The following is a 23,189-nucleotide window of genomic DNA, read 5'->3' as shown; positions in this document are numbered from 1 at the left end:
TCTCAGTCTAGCGCAACGACATGTCGTTTAGAAAGGATGAGGGATGAGGCTGATGACGCACGTAGTCTTTTAAACGCACGACTCATGACGCACGTAGTCTTTAAACGCACGACTCATGACGCATATATGAAAATAAATATGTACTTTTAAAAATGTTATTTTTGCCACTTATTTGTATTATCATTTTCTTTTTTAGTGATGTTATTTTCATCTTAATATTTTATCTTTCCACTCACCTTTTAATGAATTTTTAAGTACAAATTTGTCCATTTGCAAAAAGACTAATAAGAACATTAATTATCTTGTTTTGCTTAATTTAACACAAAAAAAAAAAAAAAAAAAGTTAGGCATAGGAGACGATTTGTCTACCTTAAACCCCAACTCATATTTTTATCTCATTTCATTCATATAAAGTAAAAAAATATCAATGGACTTAGAAGATGACTTTTTTATTGAACAAATGGAAGATGATGCTTTTACGGAAGAGGTAGAAGATTATGTTTCCATTGAAAAGGTAGAAGAATAATTTGTGTATTGTATTTTTGAATTTGTCAATGTCAAATTCTTTGAATTTGGATACCTTTGTCATTTCCATTTAAATTTGCAGATCTTACTAGTTTTCATTTACATATTATTTGTTATATTTTTTTAAGAGACAATTTTATAATTTCATAAGTATGTATGTATTAAAGGTTATTTTGGGAATAATAGTGGGTGGCGAAATAGCATTTTAAATTTTTGACTTTTTAATGTGGGTGGGATTACAACGTGGGTGAGAAAATAAGACAATGGTGTGAATCTAGTAGCTCTCTTCTTTTTTTTTTTTGCAATCTTTTTAAATTCTTAGACCATCTCCAAGTTTAACCCTTAAAACCTAAAATTTTTAACCCAGAAATATGTTTTCTACTCCAACCCTTTTAAGTTAAATTCTTAATTCAAAATTATTAAAGAATGAATTTAGGATTAGTAACTTATTAAAAAAAAAATTATGTAGGCAATCCAAATTTAATTTTATGAACATTTTGACCTAAAAATATTTAAATTTTCGATAAATATTAAAAAATCACTAAACCGACACTATGAAACTCGTGGAACACTATAAAAGAATACGAAACACATGAAAGAATTCTTTTCTTTAATTATTTTAACCGTTGGATTTAAATTTGGACCGTTAAATCTTTTTATTTACCATTAGATTTGATCATACTGGATCTTAGCCGTTGAATTCAATAAATATATAAATTTTAAATTTTAAAAATATATATACATATATGGTGGGCCAACCCACTAACCAAGGTAAAGTTATGGGTTAAATTTACCCCAACAAATGAGTTTGGGGTTAAAACTTATATTTGGCCCAAGGGTTGGAGCAAGTTGAGGTAAGTTTAAAACCTAAAATTTTAGTTTGACTCCAAGGATTTGAAGTTCCATTATAAAATGATTTGTCAAATCTAGAGAGTATTTCAATTACTTATAAGTCTAAATTTGATTTAGTTGCATTCCTTGTAACTATCGTCATTGCATCATCATCGTCCACCTTCGATCTTTGATATCCCTTAAGTGCCTTAGAGCATCCCCAATTTGGATCCTCGTGTCATCGTCGATGCCATTTTCGACAGCGGGAGTCGGGAGATAGAGACATCGAGTTGGGATGAACAAGAAGGATGGGGAAAAAGGATGAGCTTGACTGGTTACACCGCTGCCAAACCCAGACTCTAAGATTAAGATTCAGAGAAAGAGAAGGTTACTGAATGAGTAAAGCATAGAACGGGTCGGTTCGGGGACTCGGGTTCTAAACTTATGGAACCGTCCCGCCGCTCCTCGAACCCGCTCCGAATCAACAATACCCGCGGGTTTTGTACCCGTTTGCCCAGCCGTAGATCTTTCACCCTCACTTTAAGGGGGGCAAAGAATAGCAAAGAGAGCAAACCCTAGCCTCTATCTCCATGTACATTGTAACCCTCAATTACATAGTGAAACTGAATCGACACTAGTGCAGACGTAGCCCCATCTTGGGGTGAACCACGATATATCTTTGTGTTCTTGTGCGTTTGTGTGATTCACGATCGGATTTACGTTGGTCCAAGATCGACCCGATTTTATGCATCAACATATTTCTTGCAGAAGGCTTAAGGTGTGATATCGGCTTTGAAAAGTTACATATGGTTCAATAGAATAGCCAATGGATCAGAAAATGAGAATAAAATCCGAGGTGAAAATAAAACAAAGATAAAACCAGTTGAATCAAATTATTTTAAGCAACAAAAATTAGGCTAATCTTTATTGTGGTGGTCTACGTTGTTGGCAACTAGCTGGATGGTGGAGTCTAAAGTAAACTAGGAAATTTTTTAATTTCATCCCAAATATGATTTAGGCAATAACTACTATGACCAAGCAAGCATTCATTTGTCAGTAAAATAAATAAAGTTCATAACATATCCTAAGTTATCTAAAAGATAGGTAATGATATGAAATGCTAAAACAATGACTAATTACATGTTACAACTAAAAATGATAATGGAAGATGCTAAACATACCTTGCACCTCGCTAAGGCACCGTTCCGTTTAATAGAATCCTTTATTAAAGGTGTGTGATCCGCCAGATCATTCGGAGAACGCTTGACGTCATACAAGAACAGTCAAACTTTGCACTAAAAGTAGCAAAACAGAGGTAGCAAATGGTTGTTGTTTTGAAAGCTACCTGAAAACTTTAGACAATTGAACCTACAACGATTTGTAGGATGTTTTAGGCTTATAAATAAAGGTGAATAGCACTAGACCGTAGTACTAAGTGACCACATTCAACTTTATTGTTTAAAGTAAATAAAATCTAAGTAAGATGTATATTGCAAATTTTAAAAACGACATTGATTGGTCTTCAACATCTAAGATGTGTCAATTTTATGGACCATTTTTTATTAAAAAAAAGTTATAAACATAATGTGCATGCCACCTTAAATCAGTAATCTCATGCCCTCCAAATCAGGAATTTGATCAACTATGGGACTAAGGAACTAAGAATGAAAACTTGATCAACTAAGTTTCCTACTACCTCGATTCCTCATTCTTGATAAGTAAACATGTCGTTAGCGCCCTCAAATGAGGTTAAAGTTCTCATTAACGCAAACGGGTTTGATATAAGCACTTTATCGATACGAAAGAGCCAAACTTAGAACAAAATTCAACTGTCATTCTTCCAGATTAGTAACAAAAAAGTTCTCCAACATATGCTCTTTTCTTATAGATTTCATTTCACCTCTTGCACTTCACTCTCTTTTATTTTCTTTCCATTTTTTACCTCACCCACCAATCAAAAAAAATATCTTGTGAATTACATCGTCTCTGGAATGACGTAATTACTGTAAAAACGAAAGTTACTATCTACATAGTGGAAGTAATTTACAATGTCGTCCTTTTTTTTTATTTTCTTTCAACCTGTGACTCTAACTCTGTTTACAACCAAACATATTTTTATGGAGCTCTCTAAGTCTATTTACGCTTTTCCTTCGACCTACTTAACAGCTATGCACCCTCCTTCCCCTTCCACCCCGATCCCGCCTCCCAGAGGAGTGTTGCTGCCATCATTCTCAACCTGTGTAGTGTCTGAGGCAGTGTCGTCGATGCTCAAGTTTGAAATTTCACCGCCAAGGGAAGAACAGCTTTCATCCTCTCCGCTAATAGATGTTGCCGGTGACACGTCAACAGGGGATGGCAATCTTTCTGTGTCATCAACTGGTTGTTGCAGACTCCAAAACATAATGCTGGCTGTTAGTGTCAAAAGCATCTTCTGATTCACCTGCAATAACATCGCAATAATGACTTGGTGTTAGTTGAAACTGCAGTTTATGAAGTTAAATGAAACCCAAAAGTTGTGCTTGTCTATAAATTTCAAGGGCACGTCGGTATTTTTTTCTCTAAAACGCAAAACTTCAAAAATATTCGGCCACAAACCGCACTCGATTAAAATGGTGTGACAATATCATTCTCATAAACCATGCACGCCATCAAAATGATGAGAAGGTGTCACTACTTTAGTCTCTAAGTATTAAATGAGGTAAATCAACAAAAGAAACATTGCAGTTGGAGTCATTCGTTACCTCCATGATGTCCTCAGGCAACAAGAATATGGAACAGCCAAGCTTCCGTGCAACACTGACTATGTATGTAGCATTCAACTTCTTTTCATCAGCTATCATGGCAACCAAAAAAGCACTTTTCTCATTAGTACTTTACTCAAACTTGGCCAATTGGTCAAAGGCCATTTCTTGCTCAGCTGAAAACGATGTTGCAAAGAAGCTTACCACTTTCACCCTTAGTAACAAGGTTCCAATTGACAACTCTAGGCTCCACAGCACTGAGAAGCTCGAGAAAGAAAATCCCGTTTGACAGGCTCTTATCCTGGAAAAAAATCCCAGGTTTCAGGATACAACATATAAACATCTCTAGAATTATGACTGCGCTTAAACTTAAAAATGAAAACAGGTGTAGTCTGTTTGAACCTTAAAACTCTCCATTTGAGAAGTTCTGCCTGTGCTTCTGACTTTGTTGTTAGCCCACTTTAAAATATCAGTGTCCGTCATCTCCTTTCCTTGGGAGTGAGATCTTAGATTTTTCAAAAGTTGAAGCATATTAAACCTCATCAACTGCCATAGGAATGCTGAAAAAAAAGGAAAACAAACTCTAGTATCTAACAACAAATTCTCAATAAACAATGAGATGACGAATAATCCAATTCAAGAAAAGGAGAAATTTTATTTATTTATTTATTTATTAACTGCAAGTAGCAAACAACTAGACAGCATTTTATTCTTGAGAATAGAAAATGAAGAAGCTTAACGTAAAGTCAGATTGTCTCCCTCTGAAAACAGATTCATGTACTTTATTAATAAACTACATCATGCAACTCCATTGCAGAACTCAAATAAAACTGAGGTAGTCAGTGAAATCAATAAGAAGATAACTAGAGCCAGTAACGAATAAAACTCGATGTAGTATTTATACAGTTGCTGCTAAGCTCAAAAGCAAAGGGACTAGGAAGGTGCACACAAGTGCATATTGATGAGTGAAAATTACCAAGTATGAGTTTCTTGTTTCCCTGCACAATATCATTTCCAGCTACATTCACCAGCGAGAATTTCAGTTGCTTTCCAATCCTTACAACTTGATTGCAATTCTCCACTTTTCTAAACGGCATTTTAATTGGAGGCTTTGATGCTTGCTTCCAGTTAACTGAACCTGGTGAAACCTTATCGAGTACTTCTAATAGTATCCATCTGCATACAAGAGTTATAAAAGTAAATCCCACATATAAGAGGCTTGTGAAAGAGAAAATCATAAATTAATCAGGAAAAAGCAATGTAACTATCTCTGTCAACCGTCAAATAAACTAAATAAATTTTGGCGACATGCAACTCTTCTCGCATGTTTGACTCATAATCAACAACTTTTTGAAATATAGAAAACTTTTCAAGTTAATAACTCTTTCTTACCCATTTCTCACATCCTCAAACACATTATTAACATAACTACCAATGCCTAGACTGTTGATCCACAGCCGGAAGCATCTCTCTTCTCTTGATGTTTGCACATCGTCTGTCATCATCTCTGCAAAAGAAATCTTCTTGCTGTCTGTAGAGAGGCCATTCCTGCACAGAGACACAGTATATTCAAACGAATTACCAAAATTATCAAGTACACACACGCACACACACCCAAAGACACAGAGACACGGAGCAGGGAGGGTAGGGAGGGGATAGGGAGGGGACAAGACCAAAATCTAGGCCACTAGAAGGACATGATTCCATCAAATTCTTTTGACAACATATCATATGAAAGATTGTATGCCTATGCTTATCCTCAAAATTCTCTACCTAATTAGTTCCATCCCATATAATGTCTTTCGTAAAACAAAACGAAAATAATACAAAGTCACTTTCTGACTATAAAAGATAGTGATAGTTCATTTCCAACCTTTCATGGAATATTTGTGCCACAAATGCCAGATTTAAGTTTGAAGAACCCTCGAGAATGTCTTTTGGAGTCAAGTATCTTTTGCAGTTCATTCTCTCAGCATGATCGAGAACCAACTTTGCCCTTTCATTGGGTTTGGCATCCAATGTAGCCGGATTGCAGTGTTCTGGAGCAAGAACATTAAGTAGGTAAGCATAAGCTTCTCCATCCTGTGCTTGGATTACAAATCATGGAAAAAAAATCAGATGGTTTAAAGGTCAATTCAAATTGTGAGAAACCAATAATGATACAGTGGTAGTAAGCAGTGAACTGCAAGTTCTGATTGAATGAATTACGAAGGAGATAAGTGAGGAAAGAGGATATCACTTGCAAATATTTAAACTGGAAAGAATCTCATTAACAATACTAGTCCTTCACACTCTCTTCTATACCAGGACAAATATATTCTGCGTTATATTACCTGTTCTATAAATCAATCAGAACATTTCTTTTCAAGTTAGTTTGCGTTGGAGAAATAACCGGATTGTATTAAGAATTCTAAATTCCTTACCATCTACCCGCAAAAAGAGAGAGAAAAAAAACACAAGAGGAATAATTATGGCACTGCTACTGTGCTAGATGCTCCTAGATATACAAGAGGAATGATAAAATACCTTCACGTCAGAAGAAAAGTTTGAAACAGGTTTCTTGTAGCCTGCTTTCTGGAGGTGAAAATTCATCCATTTCAACAAGACCTTCTCAGGGGGTAAACTCAAAAGCTCTTCAACATCCTGTGACATAATAATACAAGAAAAAGAAAGTCCTTAACAAATTCTTCTTTTCCAAGAATTTATTAACTATAAAATTTTCGAAGATAAGACTACGTGAAAAAATTCCAAACTGGATAACCTTGCTATCATCCACCAATTCTACAAGCTGAGGTGTCTTCTTAAGATTGAGATCTGCCAACAGTTGGATCTGAAGTTTCCATATTGGTTTCATGCAAGGAAAAAGTGGGAAGAGTCAACCATATGAATCAGTACTCCAACTTGCTTAATTTCTCTGTGGTTATGCTAGATTTAGTGTCAAAAATAAACTTTAGCTACCTACCTTTATAATTTGCGAAATCAACCCCAATACCAGATGAGGCTGCAAATAAAATAACCAAAACAAAAATTTAGTATCCCAAAAATACACACCAAACTAGTTTCAGAACCAAAATTTTAAACGTACTCTTCCTTCAACCAGGTCCTGTGTGCCAATGTTAACCACTGTGCAGCCAATGGCCTTGGCAGAGTTGAGGCAAAGAGTATGGTTCTCATTCCTCTCCCATGGGTTGAGAACCCTTTTGGTGTTAATTGCTCGTTCATCTATTGTCCCAGGCACAGCAACATTTATAAGCTTGCTGCATTTGATCAATAACATGAATAAAGAATTAAAAAACAGCTTTAACTGACATAACTGCATAGACATTAATAAACTGAACCCTGCTTAAATACCAGAGGAGAACTCCATCTTTTGCAAGGTGGAATAGGTCATTTGTAGCTGGGTCTAATGGGAGAAACTGCTTTAGAAATGGGTCATCCCCAAGATAGCTGTTTATGTGAGCCACATAAGATGCTCTCTCTGATTCACTGATTGTGTGAAGGAGGGTGGTTGTAGTGGCCTTCAAGAATGATGAAGAGTTCTTTGAACCACCCGATTTTGCTGTTGTTTGCCCTTGCAAAATTAAGAATGCCTGTGCAATTTGTGCAAAAATTAATATGTGAAATCCTATAAATTCCCTTGTAAATGTAGCAAATTACATGCAACGGCTTACACACCTAACTACACAATAAGCAGAATGAAAACATAAAAAAACATTTCTTCTGATCTGGGACTTCTTTCGATTAAAAAGGGTGGTATAGTACTATGATACAACACACTGCCACACTTATTCGAATCTAGAGAGGGAAACACACATATGCAGCCCTGCCCCTGCATCTAGCAAGCTGTTTCTGCAATTTGAAGTTTTGACCTCCAATCGTTATGCTTATACCTACTTTGTTCAGCACTACGATTAACTCAGTAACATGCATGGGGGAGTGAGTGTGTGAATGTGCGTGTGTGTGTGTGTGTGTGTGTGTGTGTGAGAGAGAGAGAGAGAGAGAGAGAGGGGGGGGGGGGGGGAGAAGAAAACAAAGAAACAATATGAATCACCTTAAGGAAGGATTCAAAATCAATCTCCTCGCTGAAGTCAGACTCCAACCCGCTTAAGATACCTCTGATCTCCTCCTCAGAATACATTTCTCTAAATGCCTTTAATTTCATCATTAAAGGTGGCAAATCTCCAGCCAAAACTTTACCATTCTGATTCTTCACTGAATTAAACTGAAAAGAAAGCCACATATTAAAGAAAAACCATCACATAACATCCAAAAATCCCAAACGATACCAAAATTCAGATCTCCTACACTTTAAACATCAACTGGCTAGGGAACAAATTATACATACTTTGGATTCTAGACTGCGAAGCTCAACCTGCGTGAACTGGCTTTGAAGCGATTGATCCATAATGTGAACACCCACATAACTTGACATCTCCACCAATCACCAAGTGGAGAAGAAAACGATTTCTCAGTTTTTGAAATCTTCCTCAGATTTCACTGCTGGAGAAAAATCTAGTATGAATATATCAAGCAACAATTCATTAGTCTCCAGAATCAGAAACACAAAGCAAGGCAGCCTAAATTGTGCTCCATAAAATCACCAACCTATCCTACTCTGTCAAATCCATCATGATGAATATGCCAAATTAAGGCATAAACTTAATTACTGAACCAACGGAATAACGATGAAAATGCCAAATCGGAAATCTAAATCCGAATCAGAAATATATTTTCTGCATTGAAGCACCAAATCTAATAAAACAGTAAAACAAACAACATCAACATGTTAAAACATCCAGTGGAGTACAATTCTGAGTCTGTTCATCCTCTGACATGCTAATCATGAACAAAAACAAAGAAAGATCAGGATTTTGAATCAAACCCAATAAACAAAACGCAGAAGTGATCAAAACCCAGAAGTCCAAGTATCAGTAAATATCAAACGCAGAAGTGCTTCTGTTCTTAAAAGTGCTTTTTCAAGAACAAAGTTTGCAAACGAATCAAAACCCAATAAAGAAAACGTGAAATCTACGGCAACCCAGAATTCCATACCTCCAGAAAATCAAGAACATGCACTTAAACCAATGCCCAAATGGATCAATTACTTAGTTCCCCTCAGAACATCGGTGCCCGAGAACCATCCAACACGTATAATGCAGAAAACAGAGAGATGAGTTTGAGAGAGAGACAGGATCGATTTTCCTTCGTGGGGGAGCAAAGTGCGAGAGAGAGAGAGAGGTGTCTGGTAATAAGGACGGACCCGCTGAGAGTCTATACCAAGACAGCCGAGAGTTTACTGTCTCCGAGAGACCCGAATCACGCAGCGATTTGCGTACGCGCGCGTGTACGTTTTGGTTTGGTGGACTCGCTCGTTCTGTTTTACAACGCAGCGCGTGGGCGTACACGTGTTTGGTTTCTTCTTAAACCACTTTTGGAGATTTTTTGGACTCTCTCTAATTTCTGTATTTTTATTTATTTATTTTTCATTTTTATCCTTTTCTGTTTTTTTTCTTATCAAAGAATTTTGGTGACACATAACACACATGTGTCCTTCAAAACCAAAGCATGCTACTTTTGAAGATCAGGTTGGGGCAGGGATCCTAGGCATGTTGTTGTTGTTATTGTTGTTATTGTTTTTTTTTTTCTTTTTTTTTTTTTTAAAAGAGGACAATCGGTGGTAAGTTACGGTTATTCATCTCTTTTGAGGGTCGGAAAGACTTACAGAAACATTTCAACTTTCCTCTGACTACAAATCTATCTTTCTAGGCATGTTGTTGGATTGATATAGATTAGAAAAATATACACGGAACGCATGACTTATCTCTTATTTAGACGTTAATGTATGACGTTTTAAGTTAACATATATTTGTGTTTTTTGGCACTCACTGTAGGTCAGGTAGAAAAAATTATGTTGAGCAGTCATAAGACTCATAACAGGTCGATTTATATGCCAACGGCTACGCATCCAAACAAAACCTGTGACTCTGTGAGTTAACGTCGGAATAAGAGAATTTTGGTAGTGACAAAAGTTTCACATTAAGGACTTAAATTGAGAGGGAAATGTTAGGACATTTATTTATTATTGTATTAATTGGCGCAACTATTGAATCAAGGGCTTTGTATGGGTAGTTGAATTGGCACTTCTTTTGGTAATTGGTATGACTATAACTTTGTGTTGAGACTTGGGAGTTCGGAACCATGTTAAGTGGTCTAGCGGTAAGAGCGCGAACTATGACTTTTTAATAAATAAGAAAATGTGGGAGGTTTTAGGTTTAATGTTCCGAGCTGGTGATCTGCTTGACTGTAGCTACGGGCAATGTGAAATTCTTCATGGTCTCTCTGGACCCGAAAGAGGTGGATAAATGTAGCTTGCCACCAATTGTCCTTTTTTTCTTGAAAAAAAAAGACTTGAAAGTTTGGTGCTAAGGATTTTATGTTTACGTATTAAAATTATAATTAAATATTCATATTGAAAATACAAAGCGAGATCTAGAATTATCAATAACAACATGCAAAATTTGTCAGCTGAATATGCTTCTAGAAAATAATTAATCTATGAGACTATTTTGTCTCAAAAGAAAACAATTCTAGAGTTACCAAAAAATTAATTTTGGGTGATCGAAGTACTAATGAAGAGAGTTTTTATTTTTAGTATGAAATATTTTTTTGTGTATTTTTCTCTTTGTATTTGTGTATTCATGTGAGATACCACATCGTCCAATGGAGTAAATCTTGTAAGCCATATATGTATATTCTCATCTCTACCTAGTATGAGGCTTTTTGGGAGCTCACTAGTTTCGGGTTCCATGGGAATTCCAAAGTTAAGCGAGTAGCGCGCGAGAGCACTCCCATGATGGGTGACCCACTGGGAAGTTCTCATGTGAATTCCTAAAAACAAAAACCGTGAGGGCGTGGTCGGGCTCAAAGCGGACAATATCGTGCTACGATGGAGTTAAGCCCACAAGGACGTCAGGCCCCTAAGGGGGGTGGATTGTAAGATTCCACATCGCCCAGGGGAGTGAATCTTGTAAGCCTTATATGTATATTTTCATCTCTACCTAACACGAGACTTTTTGAGCGCTCACTGGCTTCGAGTTCCATAAGAACTCCGAAGTTAAACGAGTAAAGCGCGAGAGCACTCTCATGATGGGTGACCCACTGGGAAGTTCTCGTGTGAGTTCCCAGAAACAAAAACCGTGAGAGCGTGGTCGGGGCCCAAAGCGGACAATATCGTGTTATGGTGGAGTTTAGCCCAGGATGTGGTGAGGGCCCGAGCCGGGATGTGACAATCCAAGAGTGAACAATGATTTTATTTAAAGTGCTAATAATAATTTCCGTAATTAATCAGGTAAAACACAATGGTATTGGTTATCATGATTCTAAAGAAAACTAGTTGGTGACTTCACTATGACAATCTATTATTTCGATGGCTGAGAAAACTTACAGAGACATTTCAACCTCCTCACGACCGTTATTTTATGATTCACCAGTGCCAGGAATTAGTAATCATGATATGAATCTTGATTGTTATTCTTACTTGGTGACAAAGAATTAATGGGTAGAGGGTTGGGCAAGGCAGATAGATACATCAAAAGTAGACCAAACGTAGATCTAGGTGGTAAATAATTGAAGCTTTATATAGTATAATTGTAAATTAATGTATTACCTGCCCTTTTTCATGAATTGATTGATAAGTATAAAAATGGTTCACTGAAGGCCCCATGTTTGCATGTCAACTTTGTACAGATATTTGGTGTGTCCCAGCTCCTCCTTTGAAGTAAGTTATAATCCAATGAGAAAATATAACATAAAATATGGACCAGGAAAAGTGATCCTTTGGTGATTAAAATAGTAAACTCTTATAGGAAGTTCATGGTCTCCACAACTTTTCTTCCCTTCAAGAGATTGGTTGGTAAGGATGTGTTATACACACTTTTTTTTTTCTCTTACTTATGACGTATTTTTTTAATTTTCAATTGTCGGAACGAATAAATTAAAGAATATCAAATGACAAAAATTAATAAAAGATGTGTAAGAACTAAAAACGGGTGTATGAATATTACATTCTTTTTAAAATCTCTTTAGACAGTGTACTTTTTCAAACTTTTTTATTTTGTGGTCACCAATTGTACAAGAGAGAACTTACCTACAATACAATATGTACGTTTTTCTCTTATTTCTCGTTTCGTGTGATAAATATGGGCGGACATTTAAATCAGTAAACAAGTATCAAGTGAGCCAACAAACTAAAGAAAAAATTGATTTCACCTAATTTGGTTGTTTATTTTCGGGTGTAGCAAATGGAGTCCACCCTTTTAATTTAGGGAGTTTTAACGAAACACTTCCGGTACTGTTCATTTTTAACGAAAAACTACATTTTTACCTTTCCCTAATACTATTCACTAAATATTTATTTGTCATTTTTCATTAATTTATAAGCACATTTCATGCATGTTGTTCTCTTCATATAATAATAGCATTTGCCTACGTACTTTGTGTGTATGAACATATTTTTTTTAGAAAATGTGTGAGAGAGAGAGAGAGAGAGAGAGAGAGAGAGAGAGAGAGAGAGAGAGAGAGAATGTGAGGGGAGTGAGAGGTTTTTGTTTTTGGTTTTTTTTATTTATTTTTTTATTTTAAATATTAGAGATATTTTAACAACACTTGTAGGTGAGACTTCAATAAAAAACAGTAAAATTTAGACCTATGAAATTACATTATTGCCCATCATTTTTTTGTGTGATAGAATACTAAATTGTCTTTTCACCCTCTTTTAGTTGACAAAGAGGATTTCTTTAATTAATAGATATATACACCTTAAACTTATTTGCTAAAGCAATTTTTTCACGTTATGATAACAGTTTAATTTAAAAATAGACAAACTAAAGTTGATCAATAACGCATATGAAATTGTACATTAATTCATAGTAAAGACGAAGGAGGAGAGTTTAATTATGAGATGCAGTGAGTTAAAGAGAAATATTTTAACTATGAGAGATGATATTGATTAATCAATCTCTCAAACTCAATAACAGTAGCGATTCTGCTCCCTCATGAAAAAAAAAAAAAACAAATAATACTCAATAAAAATTTTGAGTCCATCAGTTGCTTCCATGTCTTTCGAGAAACGAATTATGTCGTTGACAGTTTAACAACTTTAGGGCACTCTTAGTATTCATAGGAAAATGTTATTGGCATTTTAAAATTTTCATTCTACACTCCTCACAAATTTATTTTTCTTTCCTAATATAGAACGTTTGGAATGTATAATGAGATTTTTAGAATGCTAATAACAATTCCCTATTCATATTATATTTGGCTTAATTCTGTTGTTAGTTGTGCAAAAATAAAAGCCTCGCAGTTTGATAACTTGTTGTACTGAATGCCCTAGAGACATTTTTGTTTAATTTTATTTTCCTTCTAAAAATAAAAGTTTTTTTTTTTTTTTTTTTTGTGGGTCAGGTTACACTGACATTCATTCATCCCCTTAATTAAGTAGTAGCCACCGCCCACGACCGACCACTGCATCATTCCCATATTCCTGCATATGTGCAAGCCACCACGGCATCCCAGTTTTTCTTTTTAAATGCAATCTTGGAGTTAATTCACTCCTTAGATTGAAATGAAACATGATGATACCAAAAAGATAAAAGAGTAAGGAGAAGAATGAGTTTAAATTTCGTCAGTAACTAATCTAATATCTATTCTAATAAAGTTTATGTTTGACAAAATAAAAAATTAATAACTGTTGCAATCTTATTGGATTAGGAATGTGATTGTGTAAATCCAAGTATATGTATATGAGTATCTAGTTTATTCCTATTAGGAGTTGATTACCTATTAAGAGATGTAATCATAAAAGGTAAGGATTTTACCTATCATACTACTTTAAATAAAGGCATAAGGGGGTGATACAACACACACCTCAAAATTAAATCTCTCTCTTCTCTCTTGTTGCCGCCGGCCCCTCTTCCTCTTTGTCCTTTATACAGTTCAGTCAAATAGGCTTACAACATGTTATCAGCACACTCTTGTCAGAATCTACTCTTGTCAGAATCTACGAAACTGAAGGATCGTAGGAGGAGGCTATCTTCTACAAATTCAAAGGTTTTCAATTGTTTTATGCCAATTAGGTTCTTCTAAAATAAATTAAGATATATGAAAAAACCTTGAAGCATGAAAACATTATCCATGATGTATGAACCCCTTATATTTATATTTTCCTTCTAATTATATATATTGTATATATGTTCATATATTTTGTCAATATATATAATTGTTCATGCATTACGCATATATGCTATGTGAAATTGTGAGTCAAAGAATCAAAATTAATTTAGAAGCAATTAGGGTTTTTAACTCTAAAATTTGAAAAAAAAAAAAAAAAAACCAAAATCTGGGATTTTGCGACATTGCCATAGCACCATCGTGGCAGCCTGAAGCCTAGTTGTGTGGCGACAGACCTTGGGATGGCGTCTCTGACGCCTTGGACCTTGCGCACAGCCTTCTAGGCTTGCTGCTTCTATCGAAACTCAACAAGGCATTGCCATGGGTTGGCTACCATAAGGGTCTGCAACCCCAGTCTAAACCCGACCCAACTCGTATGCTAGAAGCATGCTAGGCCTATCCCTGACACGGTCATGAAGCCCCCGTCCGTCTGCAGCAGCCTTCTTGGCTTGTTGGACTGGTTCTTAGTCTCGGCCCACGCTAGTAGCTTTGCTGCTGGACTTAGCCTCAGCCACGGCCCGCAATACCATCAGCTAGCCCATGAGGTTGGGCTTGTCCCTGCGGCCCACACTTGAAACCCAGCTGTGGCTGAGGTTTCTTTGCATACCCGCACGCCTTTGGGCTTGCCCTGTGCGTCTGACCCAACCCATGAAATGCCAGCCTTTACGGTTGGTCTTACCCAAATCGGTCCATGACCCACAGCCATGATTTGGGCTGCTCCTAACAGCCACCTAAGCCCATTAAACCCTATAGGGCCTTGCCCTACTCACGGCACCCATGCCCACCGTGTTTGGGCTATGGTTTTTCGAATCCAATGCTATTTTTTGGCATTTTAAATAATTTTAACCCGCATGTTATAATTATTTTTGCTTTTACGATTGATCTCGAATGGTCTCAATCTATTGAATTAATTAAAATAACCAGCAGTTCACTAATTTGACAATTAATCCAAAATTATTGGCCGGAAGCTCACTTTTTGGCATTAATGATTCAATAAATTATTTCGTCTCTTTGAACCATTAACTATCTTTCATAGTCCCAAAGCACTCACACTTGGGTTCCTGAAGCAATCCACAAGTCCACTACACTTCATTGTATATTGTATTTTGTGTTCTTGCATGTACCTTTATATATGAACTACATGTTCATAAATAAATCGAACCTATAGTTTCAAATTTAGTGCCCTTGAAACCCGAAGTTTTCATTCAAAACTTACCACATGAAACCTGTAGCTTTCATGCATAAATTAAACCAATACATGTCTATAGAACCTGAATGTTCTACGATATATGTCTATGGCTTTCCATATAACTAACCACGTTTTGTTGTACCCTCTGTATAGGGACATGTCAAACTTAAACAAGCTCGATTTCACTGCCTTGGAAGTCTCCGGAAGAAACTACCTGAAGTGGGTTCAAGACGTGAAGCTCCACCTTATTGCAAAAAGTCTTACAACTACCATCGAGGAACCACCCAATGATGCACCCGTCGACGAAGCTCAGAAAGCTACTACTATGATCTTCATTCAAAGACACATCCATGATGCACTGCATACCGAGTACTTCGCAGAGGAGGATCCCCGTACCCTTTGGCTCGCCCTGGCGGCTCGCTTCGATCACCAGAAAAACATCTTCTTGCCTGAAGCAAGACACGATTGGTAACACTTACGCTTCCAAGACTTTAAGTCTATGAATGAATACAATTATGAAGTTTGTAGAATCTGGTCACTGCTTATGTTCTATAACAAGGACTTAACCGAACATGATCTCTTGGAGAAGACCTATTCGACCTTCAATGCCATTAATATTGTCCAGCAACTACAATATAGGGCACAATAGTTCACCAAATTTTCGGATTTGATATCTATTCTATTTTTCGCTGAAAAGCAGAACCAGCTTTTGATGAAGAATCATCGAGCTCAATCTACTGGCTCGAACGCTGCGTCTGAAGCGCACACGACAACTTCTAGCAACCACAATCGATAGAGATCCCATTGTGGCCATGGCAAAGGGTGGCAAGCCCCACCACAGGCTCAAGGTCCACCGAACAGAGGCTTATCTAAGGGAGGAAACTTAACCCAGAAGCGCCAATGTAATATCTTGAAGAAAAAAAAATTTAAGTATATGAAATTGATATTCATATTTATGAATACGTGGGCAAAGTAGGGAAATGAATCACTAAATGGTTAAGAATATTTCAGTGGGGAAATGTGAAATCCCGTTCATTGGTTACGACGTATTTATATTTACAGCGGATATTTGTTCGATAAGTGAAAAGATGAAAATGCCCTAGTTGGCTCAATGTAATTATATGATGACGTATTTTATCATATTCTTGATATATTTAGATAGAGGACGATCATGCGAGCGCGTAGGCAAAAACTGTTCGTCCATTGGAACGAGAAACGAAAAGTTAAGGACGTTAGAAGTTCTTAAAAAAAATAAAAATTTAATATTTTTGAGTTCCCATTAAATTGGGAAGGGACCAATTAGAAAAAATAAAAATAAAAAAAATAAAAAGAAAAGGAGATGAACGGGAAGGAAAAAAAGAAAAGGGAAGAAGGAAGAAGAGGAGAGGCTGGCCAATCGAGGAGAAAGAGAAGAAGGAAGGACCAATGACAAGGAGGATAAAGGAGAGAAATGAGAGGGAAGGAACCCTAAGGGGGGGTAACAACCTAGCCAAACTGGGTCATCCCTTAACCTAAGGCCCGACCCGGCGAAAGCCATGGTTTTCGACGTCTTTTCAGGCGATTTCTCCAGTGATTAGAAGCCACACACCACTTGGAATTGACCCAACACCCCTTCCTCTTCCAATTTCATAAAAAAACTGAGTTAAATTGGTTTGATTTCGTGATAAACTCACCCGCGGGTTCGTGGGGTATACGGCTAAATTCCTCCATTTTTTGAAGGTAGTACAGCCGACCACTGCCATCAAACTACTCCTCATGGGGTCTGGAACAAAGCCCAAACAATTATAGGGGCGGCGGAGCACCGGAGGTGGCGGATTGAAGCTACCAATTTCTAGGGTTTTCAATGAGCTTGAGTGAAATTGGGACATTTCCTTGCCAAATTGGACTTAGTCACATGTATGAAACTTGCTTTACTCATTGAGATATACAATTATGTAAAATTTTATAATTTTTGGACTTAGTTGAATTTTCAGGTGAGTCGGGACGGCCGGCTGCCGTGTGCGGCGACGCGTGGGTCGAGGCACCCCTTAACCACCCTAAGCTAAATTTTGATGCCCTGATTCCATATTTGACATCCAATTAATGAAATTCCATTGTTTGAGTATAATTTCATTAAGGTTTGACACTTGAATATTATAGGGCCCATTTGTGAACTTGCATATTTGCGCCTAACCCATGGCACGAATCACCTTTCTTTTAGGTGGCACTACTTCATTTTCATGGCAGTCAATTCAAAAGTATATGATGGGCACAGAAACATGTTATCGAATTATTCATGCAGGTTTCTTATGTTTTTTTTTTAATATTTACCTCACCATGATGATATGGAAAACAAGGCTGGTTGACTAATACAAGAGTGCTTAATGTTTATGGGAAATGGGAAAGGGGAAAGGGGGAACATCAGGAGAATTGTTTATGACTGATACAAGAGTGCTTATTGTTGGATCTGGATCTGCTTGGCAAGTCTCCACAAACTCACAGCCTTACAAAATTATATTTCATTTGCAAATTTTTTTTTAATTGCATTAACAGTGGGTATCATGCAGGCTCTTCATTATGAATGTAGAAGTTGCTCTAAACTCAACCATTCCAGAGTTGGCCTTTTTTTGTTTTTTATAAGAAACAATAGAGTGGTATTTCATTGATCTTCACAAACATTACAGAGGTTGCCAATCGAGTACAAAAACTCTAATGATCAAGAATTGAGCTGAAGTAAATTTGCACGATCAAACAAACAATAGTAAACCCCTTTTACAACTACCACAAGTATTAGCCTACCCTACAAAATGTCATCAATACAAATCTGTCACAAAAACCCAATAGACGCAACATACCTATATTGGTGACCATATAGGTCATCGTACAAATGCAAGGCCACATAAAGTCATCGCAATAGGCGAGACCACAAAAGTCATCATTGAAAGACGATACCACAAACTCATCACTTAAATCGAAGACAACATCCAACTACAGCAAACACGCGACCACAACATTGATAGGGCTAGGCAACAAAATTAAACACTACTTTGATAAAGGGACCACTTATCAGCTCATTTTAGTGAGCAGGACACGGACCAAGACCACAATTTCACTGCACTAGTGAGCTCTGCTGCATCCGTAAGTAGATCAGGTTGCACAAGGGTGAAGTTAACTCATACGGATCCAACGATGCCAACATATTTGAACACCCAAGATGGCAGGTTCGCCGGATCTGAGCATGTAAGAATGCGCAACCACCAAATCAATTGAGAAAACATCACTACCATGGAAACAAGCTGATGGAAGTGAAACCAACCACAACAACCATGAAACCATTCTTGACCACATATCTAGCTCTAAATTATGAAAGGACCTTGAAATGGGCAAGGCTCGGATATGGGAGAGGCACAAAGCCATGGACGAGCTGCTCACAAAATGGTGGGAAAAAACTACAGAGGAAGGAGATGAGGCCCAATAGAACTAAGAAAGGGTAAGGGGGGACGCAGAAGAGAGGGAAGGGAAGGGAATAACAGACGTGGATGTGTTGGTTGAGGGTTAAAAAGGGAGAGAGATGCTAGGAAGGAGGTAGGGAGTGGCTGCCGCCAATCATCAGCATGATCTCATTAAATGGAATTGGGTGACAGCCTGCATCATCCCTATTTGTTGGCTAAAATGGGAATCCCCTCCTTAAAAGCTTGTATTATTATATATCTTTTAAGGTCTTAATGGTCATTTTACAAATAAACAAACTTGTAATTAAAGCTTTCATTAAAAAATGGATAGGAAGATAAGGCAGTGTTGTGAAAACAACACTACTTTTTGGGAAGAGATCCCCTCCGAATCTCTCCTACCAAGTCCTAGGGATTCATAGATCCGAACCCTTAAAATTTGATTCAACAGCTACAATTATTATAACTTTTAGAGGAGCATCTTGTTTGTAGCCGTTAGATCAAATTTCAACAGCCCGGATCTACGGATCCCTAGAATTTGGTGGGAGAGATTCGGAGAGGATCTCTTCTCCTAGTTTTTTTACTTGAAAAAACACATGGCGAACTGTGAATGGATGAGATACACCACATCAGCATTGTAGAATTTGAAACAGGTCACTGCCTGACCACTAGGAGGGCAGTTCGGTCATTTGAAATCCAAAACCCAAGAGAGAGAAAGAGATAAGCTCTCAACAGCACTCGGCAGAGAGAGAAAGAGAGAGGAGAGAGAGAGAGAGAGGAGAGAGAATCAGAATGGTGACAGAACAAGAGATATCGCAAGAGTTACAAGCCCTAATCCACGACTCCACTTCCAACCCAAACACCACCACCCCGACCTTCACCACCCTAAACGACGTCGTCCGGCAGCTCGAGTCCAGGCTCGGCCTCGACCTCTCCCACAAGACCGACTTCATTCGGGCCCAGATCCACTACCTCTTCCGATCCCACCCACCCACTCCCCAACCTCAACGCCAGCCCCAACCCCAACAAATTCCTCAGCCTCAGCACGCCAAAGACCATTTTGCCCTCCACCAACCCCCTAATTACCACCACCCCGCCCCCTCCGCCTTCCAGACCTTCTCCTCCCAGCCCCCGCCTCCACTCCTGAAGCCAGAGCCCGGCACCAACGCTCCTGCGCCCGTTTCAGGCTCTAACACGCCCAAGGACAGGTTCGTTTCCTTTCTTTTGTTTTTGAATAATTTCTGTTTGGTTTCCGAGAAAATTGAGGGATGGGAATAATGCAATAGGGCTTGTCATGTTGTATTGTGTTTGGTTAATTCTACTATGTCTCAGCTTGCTTACCGCGAAATTGGTATTCCCCTGGCCAATTTGTGTGTTCGGGGAAATTAGGGTTTAAGGAAATTGGTATTCACATTTAGTTTGCCAACTTTCCTTCATATTTTTGAGCCGTTGTTTGGCTTTCAATAAAATTTGAGCAACAGCGAGAAAATGGATAGTATGCTTTGCAGAAGTCAAAATTTTCCGTTATTTGGGGAATGAAATTTGACCAATGGCAAGAAAATGGATAGTATGCTTTGTAGAAGTTAGAGAATTTCCCTAGCTTTATGTTATTTGGGGAATGGGAAATCGAGAAACTAAAATTTGAGAAGTGCGAAGAGAAAAAGAAGTTCCACTGCTCTCTCGCGCGCTATCCCTTAGCATTCGGGGTATATAGGCTTACTGTAGAATGCTGTTTCCAATTGTATCGGTGTTGGCAGGGTATATGTAAGGTGTATTTGTTTGCAGAAGCTATTTGGAATGTCATGCATCAAGTTTTATTTATTTAATTCTTGGTTTGCAAGCAATTAATAGGGAAAACTGCTTACATGATGTAGTTGTTCTAGTAAGTTGGGTGCGTAATGGTAGTTTGATGTTTGGGCTTATATTTATGTGCGTTTATCATTTATAAGCAGTGCTAAACCTAAAGCTAAGAGAAAAGGTGGCCCGGGAGGTCTAAACAAACTTTGTGGTGTTTCGCCTGAGCTTCAGGCCATTGTTGGCCACCCAACTCTCCCAAGGACTGAGGTTCGTGCTCATCCATTTGTGCTATTCGTAAAAGTTGATTTATTATCTGCCGGGAGGGTTTTTATTTTATTTTGTTTTATATTTAATGTTGAGTTCAGATTGTTAAACAACTGTGGGCTTACATAAGGAAGAACAATCTCCAAGATCCCGGTAACAAGAGGAAAATTATTTGCAATGATGAGCTGCGAGTGGTTTTTGAGACAGACTGTACTGACATGTTTAAGATGAACAAGTTGCTTGCTAAACATATTATTACACTCGAACCATCAAGTATGTATTTGGTGTAACAGTTCCCTCTATCTGGGTGTATGGGGCCACGATATTCCTGTGTGTTTTGTGGTATGGGTATAAAATATAATACATGCCTAAGGAGATGTTTTGGTGCTCTCAGAACCAGCAGTTCCCAAGAAGCCCAAGGTGCCTAAGAATGCCATGGAGTCTGCAACGAAAAGTACAGAACCGAGTCCTTCCCTGATAATATCTGAAGCACTTGCAAATTTTTTTGGTGCTGGTGTAAGGGAGATGATCCAATCAGAGGTTTTAATGCGTATCTGGGAGTACATAAAGGCCCACCATCTGGAGGTAGGTTGAATCCGACTCCACATTCTCAAAATAAATAAAGAAATAAATAGAAAATTATAAATTTATTTTGATTCAGCGACTGTTAAATTGAAGTTTTCTAGCACAAATGTAAATCGAACTTCAGAAACCAATTATACTAACGTTTAAATACATCTCCAGGATCCTCAAAATCAAATGGCTATACATTGTGATGCAAGGCTTCAAGAAATCTTTGGTTGTGAAACCATCAATGCATTGGAAATACCAGATATTTTGGAACGTCATCACATATTCAGGAGATGATAATAGGTTTGTAGGCTTCGTTTTCATAATCCGTTTTTGTTTTCTTGTTTACAAGTAGGTTCGTGGATATTAAATTTATCACTCTGCTGTTTAGTTGTAATGTTCCTTCTTTATCTCTTAATTGTACTAACCGTTGTAGTTCTCGTTAGATTCATTTTGACCGTTCATCTACATCATTGCTTCCATTCTTCTTTTCTTTTAGTTAGGTATTAAATCTCAGTCCATAAGTTTTGATGGAATGTTGGTCATTTATTGCAGTTGCAGAGCACAGGCGCAATAACTTTGTGCGCTAAACCTTCATGAGAAATTGATGTATTTCCTTGTAATTCGAACAGTTATGTAGCATATTTTTACTTGAGGTCATGTTTGTAGGTAGAGTGATGGTATGAAAATGTACAAAGGTTCATGGCAGGTCTTATTTTGCCGATGGCGCCATGGTTTGTCTGACTAGGCCTGTTAGGTTTAGAGTGAGCAGCTTCTGGAGTTTCTAACGCCTGTAAAATAGCAGACACTATAAAAAACAGAACCAAATGTAAGCACATGTTCTTTAACTCATTTCAGTTAATGAATGTATTTATTTAGTCGATATCGGAGTTTACCTTTACTGTTTTACCCATTTATTTAGTTGAATTTTCTCTTCGTATCTATCTTGGATAAATTTAGTGTAATATCTTATCGTTCGTTTAAAATATTAATTGAAAGTTTCAATTCTTTATTAATGGTTGGGCGTCCCGTGACTTGGTTCCTACGAACTTGTTCACATGACAAACCCAGAATTTGACACAAAATTATACACGATCCTCATATCTCCACTATAAATCTACTCCCAAATACAAGAACAAAATGTGCTCCTTTCGAGTGATAGGAAGAGATACAATGGAAAGGACAAACGGCGTAGCATCGTGGCTACCTGCGATTTTGTTGATCGCACTTGTTGGTGGAGCCACGGCAGTCTCCATATGCAACATTAATCCAACCAACTGAAGGAGTGCCACCCGGCCGTGACCGCCAAATCACCAAAACCACCAACCAAGAAATGTTGCAGTGTTGTCCGCCAAGCCAACTCACCCTGCCTCTGCAACATCACCCTGTGTTATCCCTGTTTGGTTATTACCTCAATATACACATAATAATATGAACACAGTCCATGAATTTATTCCGCAGCCTCGATGATTCATTCCGCCCTGTAACAAAAGTAACATCGAATCCCTCCCCGTAATGAAAGTAAAATCGAACCCCTCGAATTCACATTTTACGGTGTTAGTAATCATCGTAGCATTGACGGGATCCAATGTGACACCAGAATATGTGAACTTCACA

General features: G+C 37.6%; 2 protein-coding genes across 3 annotated transcripts; one reads left to right on the top strand and one right to left on the bottom strand.

Moving 5' to 3' along the window:
* Positions 1-3,169: 3,169 nt before the first annotated feature.
* Positions 3,170-9,354, bottom strand: LOC137715399 (fimbrin-1-like). 2 transcript variants are annotated; one of them, XM_068454719.1, is made up of 15 exons: positions 9,150-9,354; positions 8,443-8,609; positions 8,149-8,319; positions 7,449-7,687; positions 7,183-7,354; positions 7,060-7,098; positions 6,859-6,927; positions 6,624-6,740; positions 5,971-6,179; positions 5,490-5,645; positions 5,074-5,273; positions 4,500-4,657; positions 4,302-4,398; positions 4,098-4,189; positions 3,170-3,796 (listed from the first exon to the last, which is right to left on the bottom strand). In XM_068454719.1, exons 2-15 carry the CDS (start codon positions 8,527-8,529, stop codon positions 3,512-3,514), a joined length of 2,091 nt encoding a protein of 696 aa, XP_068310820.1. In that variant the 5' UTR covers positions 8,530-8,609; positions 9,150-9,354; the 3' UTR covers positions 3,170-3,511. The 2 variants fall into 2 exon arrangements, with proteins under 2 accessions (XP_068310820.1, XP_068310821.1); XM_068454720.1 differs by having other exon boundaries at positions 8,443-8,594.
* A 10,332-nt stretch (positions 9,355-19,686) lies between these two features.
* Positions 19,687-22,455, top strand: LOC137716066 (uncharacterized). Its single transcript, XM_068455459.1, has 6 exons — positions 19,687-20,149; positions 20,894-21,005; positions 21,104-21,275; positions 21,397-21,587; positions 21,747-21,875; positions 22,128-22,455. The coding sequence occupies exons 1-5, from the start codon at positions 19,734-19,736 to the stop codon at positions 21,867-21,869; spliced, it is 1,014 nt and encodes a 337-aa protein (XP_068311560.1). The 5' UTR covers positions 19,687-19,733; the 3' UTR covers positions 21,870-21,875; positions 22,128-22,455.
* The last annotated feature ends 734 nt before the right edge of the window (positions 22,456-23,189 follow it).

This window comes from Pyrus communis, chromosome 14 (assembly GCF_963583255.1).
Source record: "Pyrus communis chromosome 14, drPyrComm1.1, whole genome shotgun sequence".
Taxonomy (NCBI): Eukaryota; Viridiplantae; Streptophyta; class Magnoliopsida; order Rosales; family Rosaceae; genus Pyrus; species Pyrus communis.
Note: the sequence above shows the minus strand (reverse complement) of the source record. Positions and strands in the feature narration are given on the sequence as shown.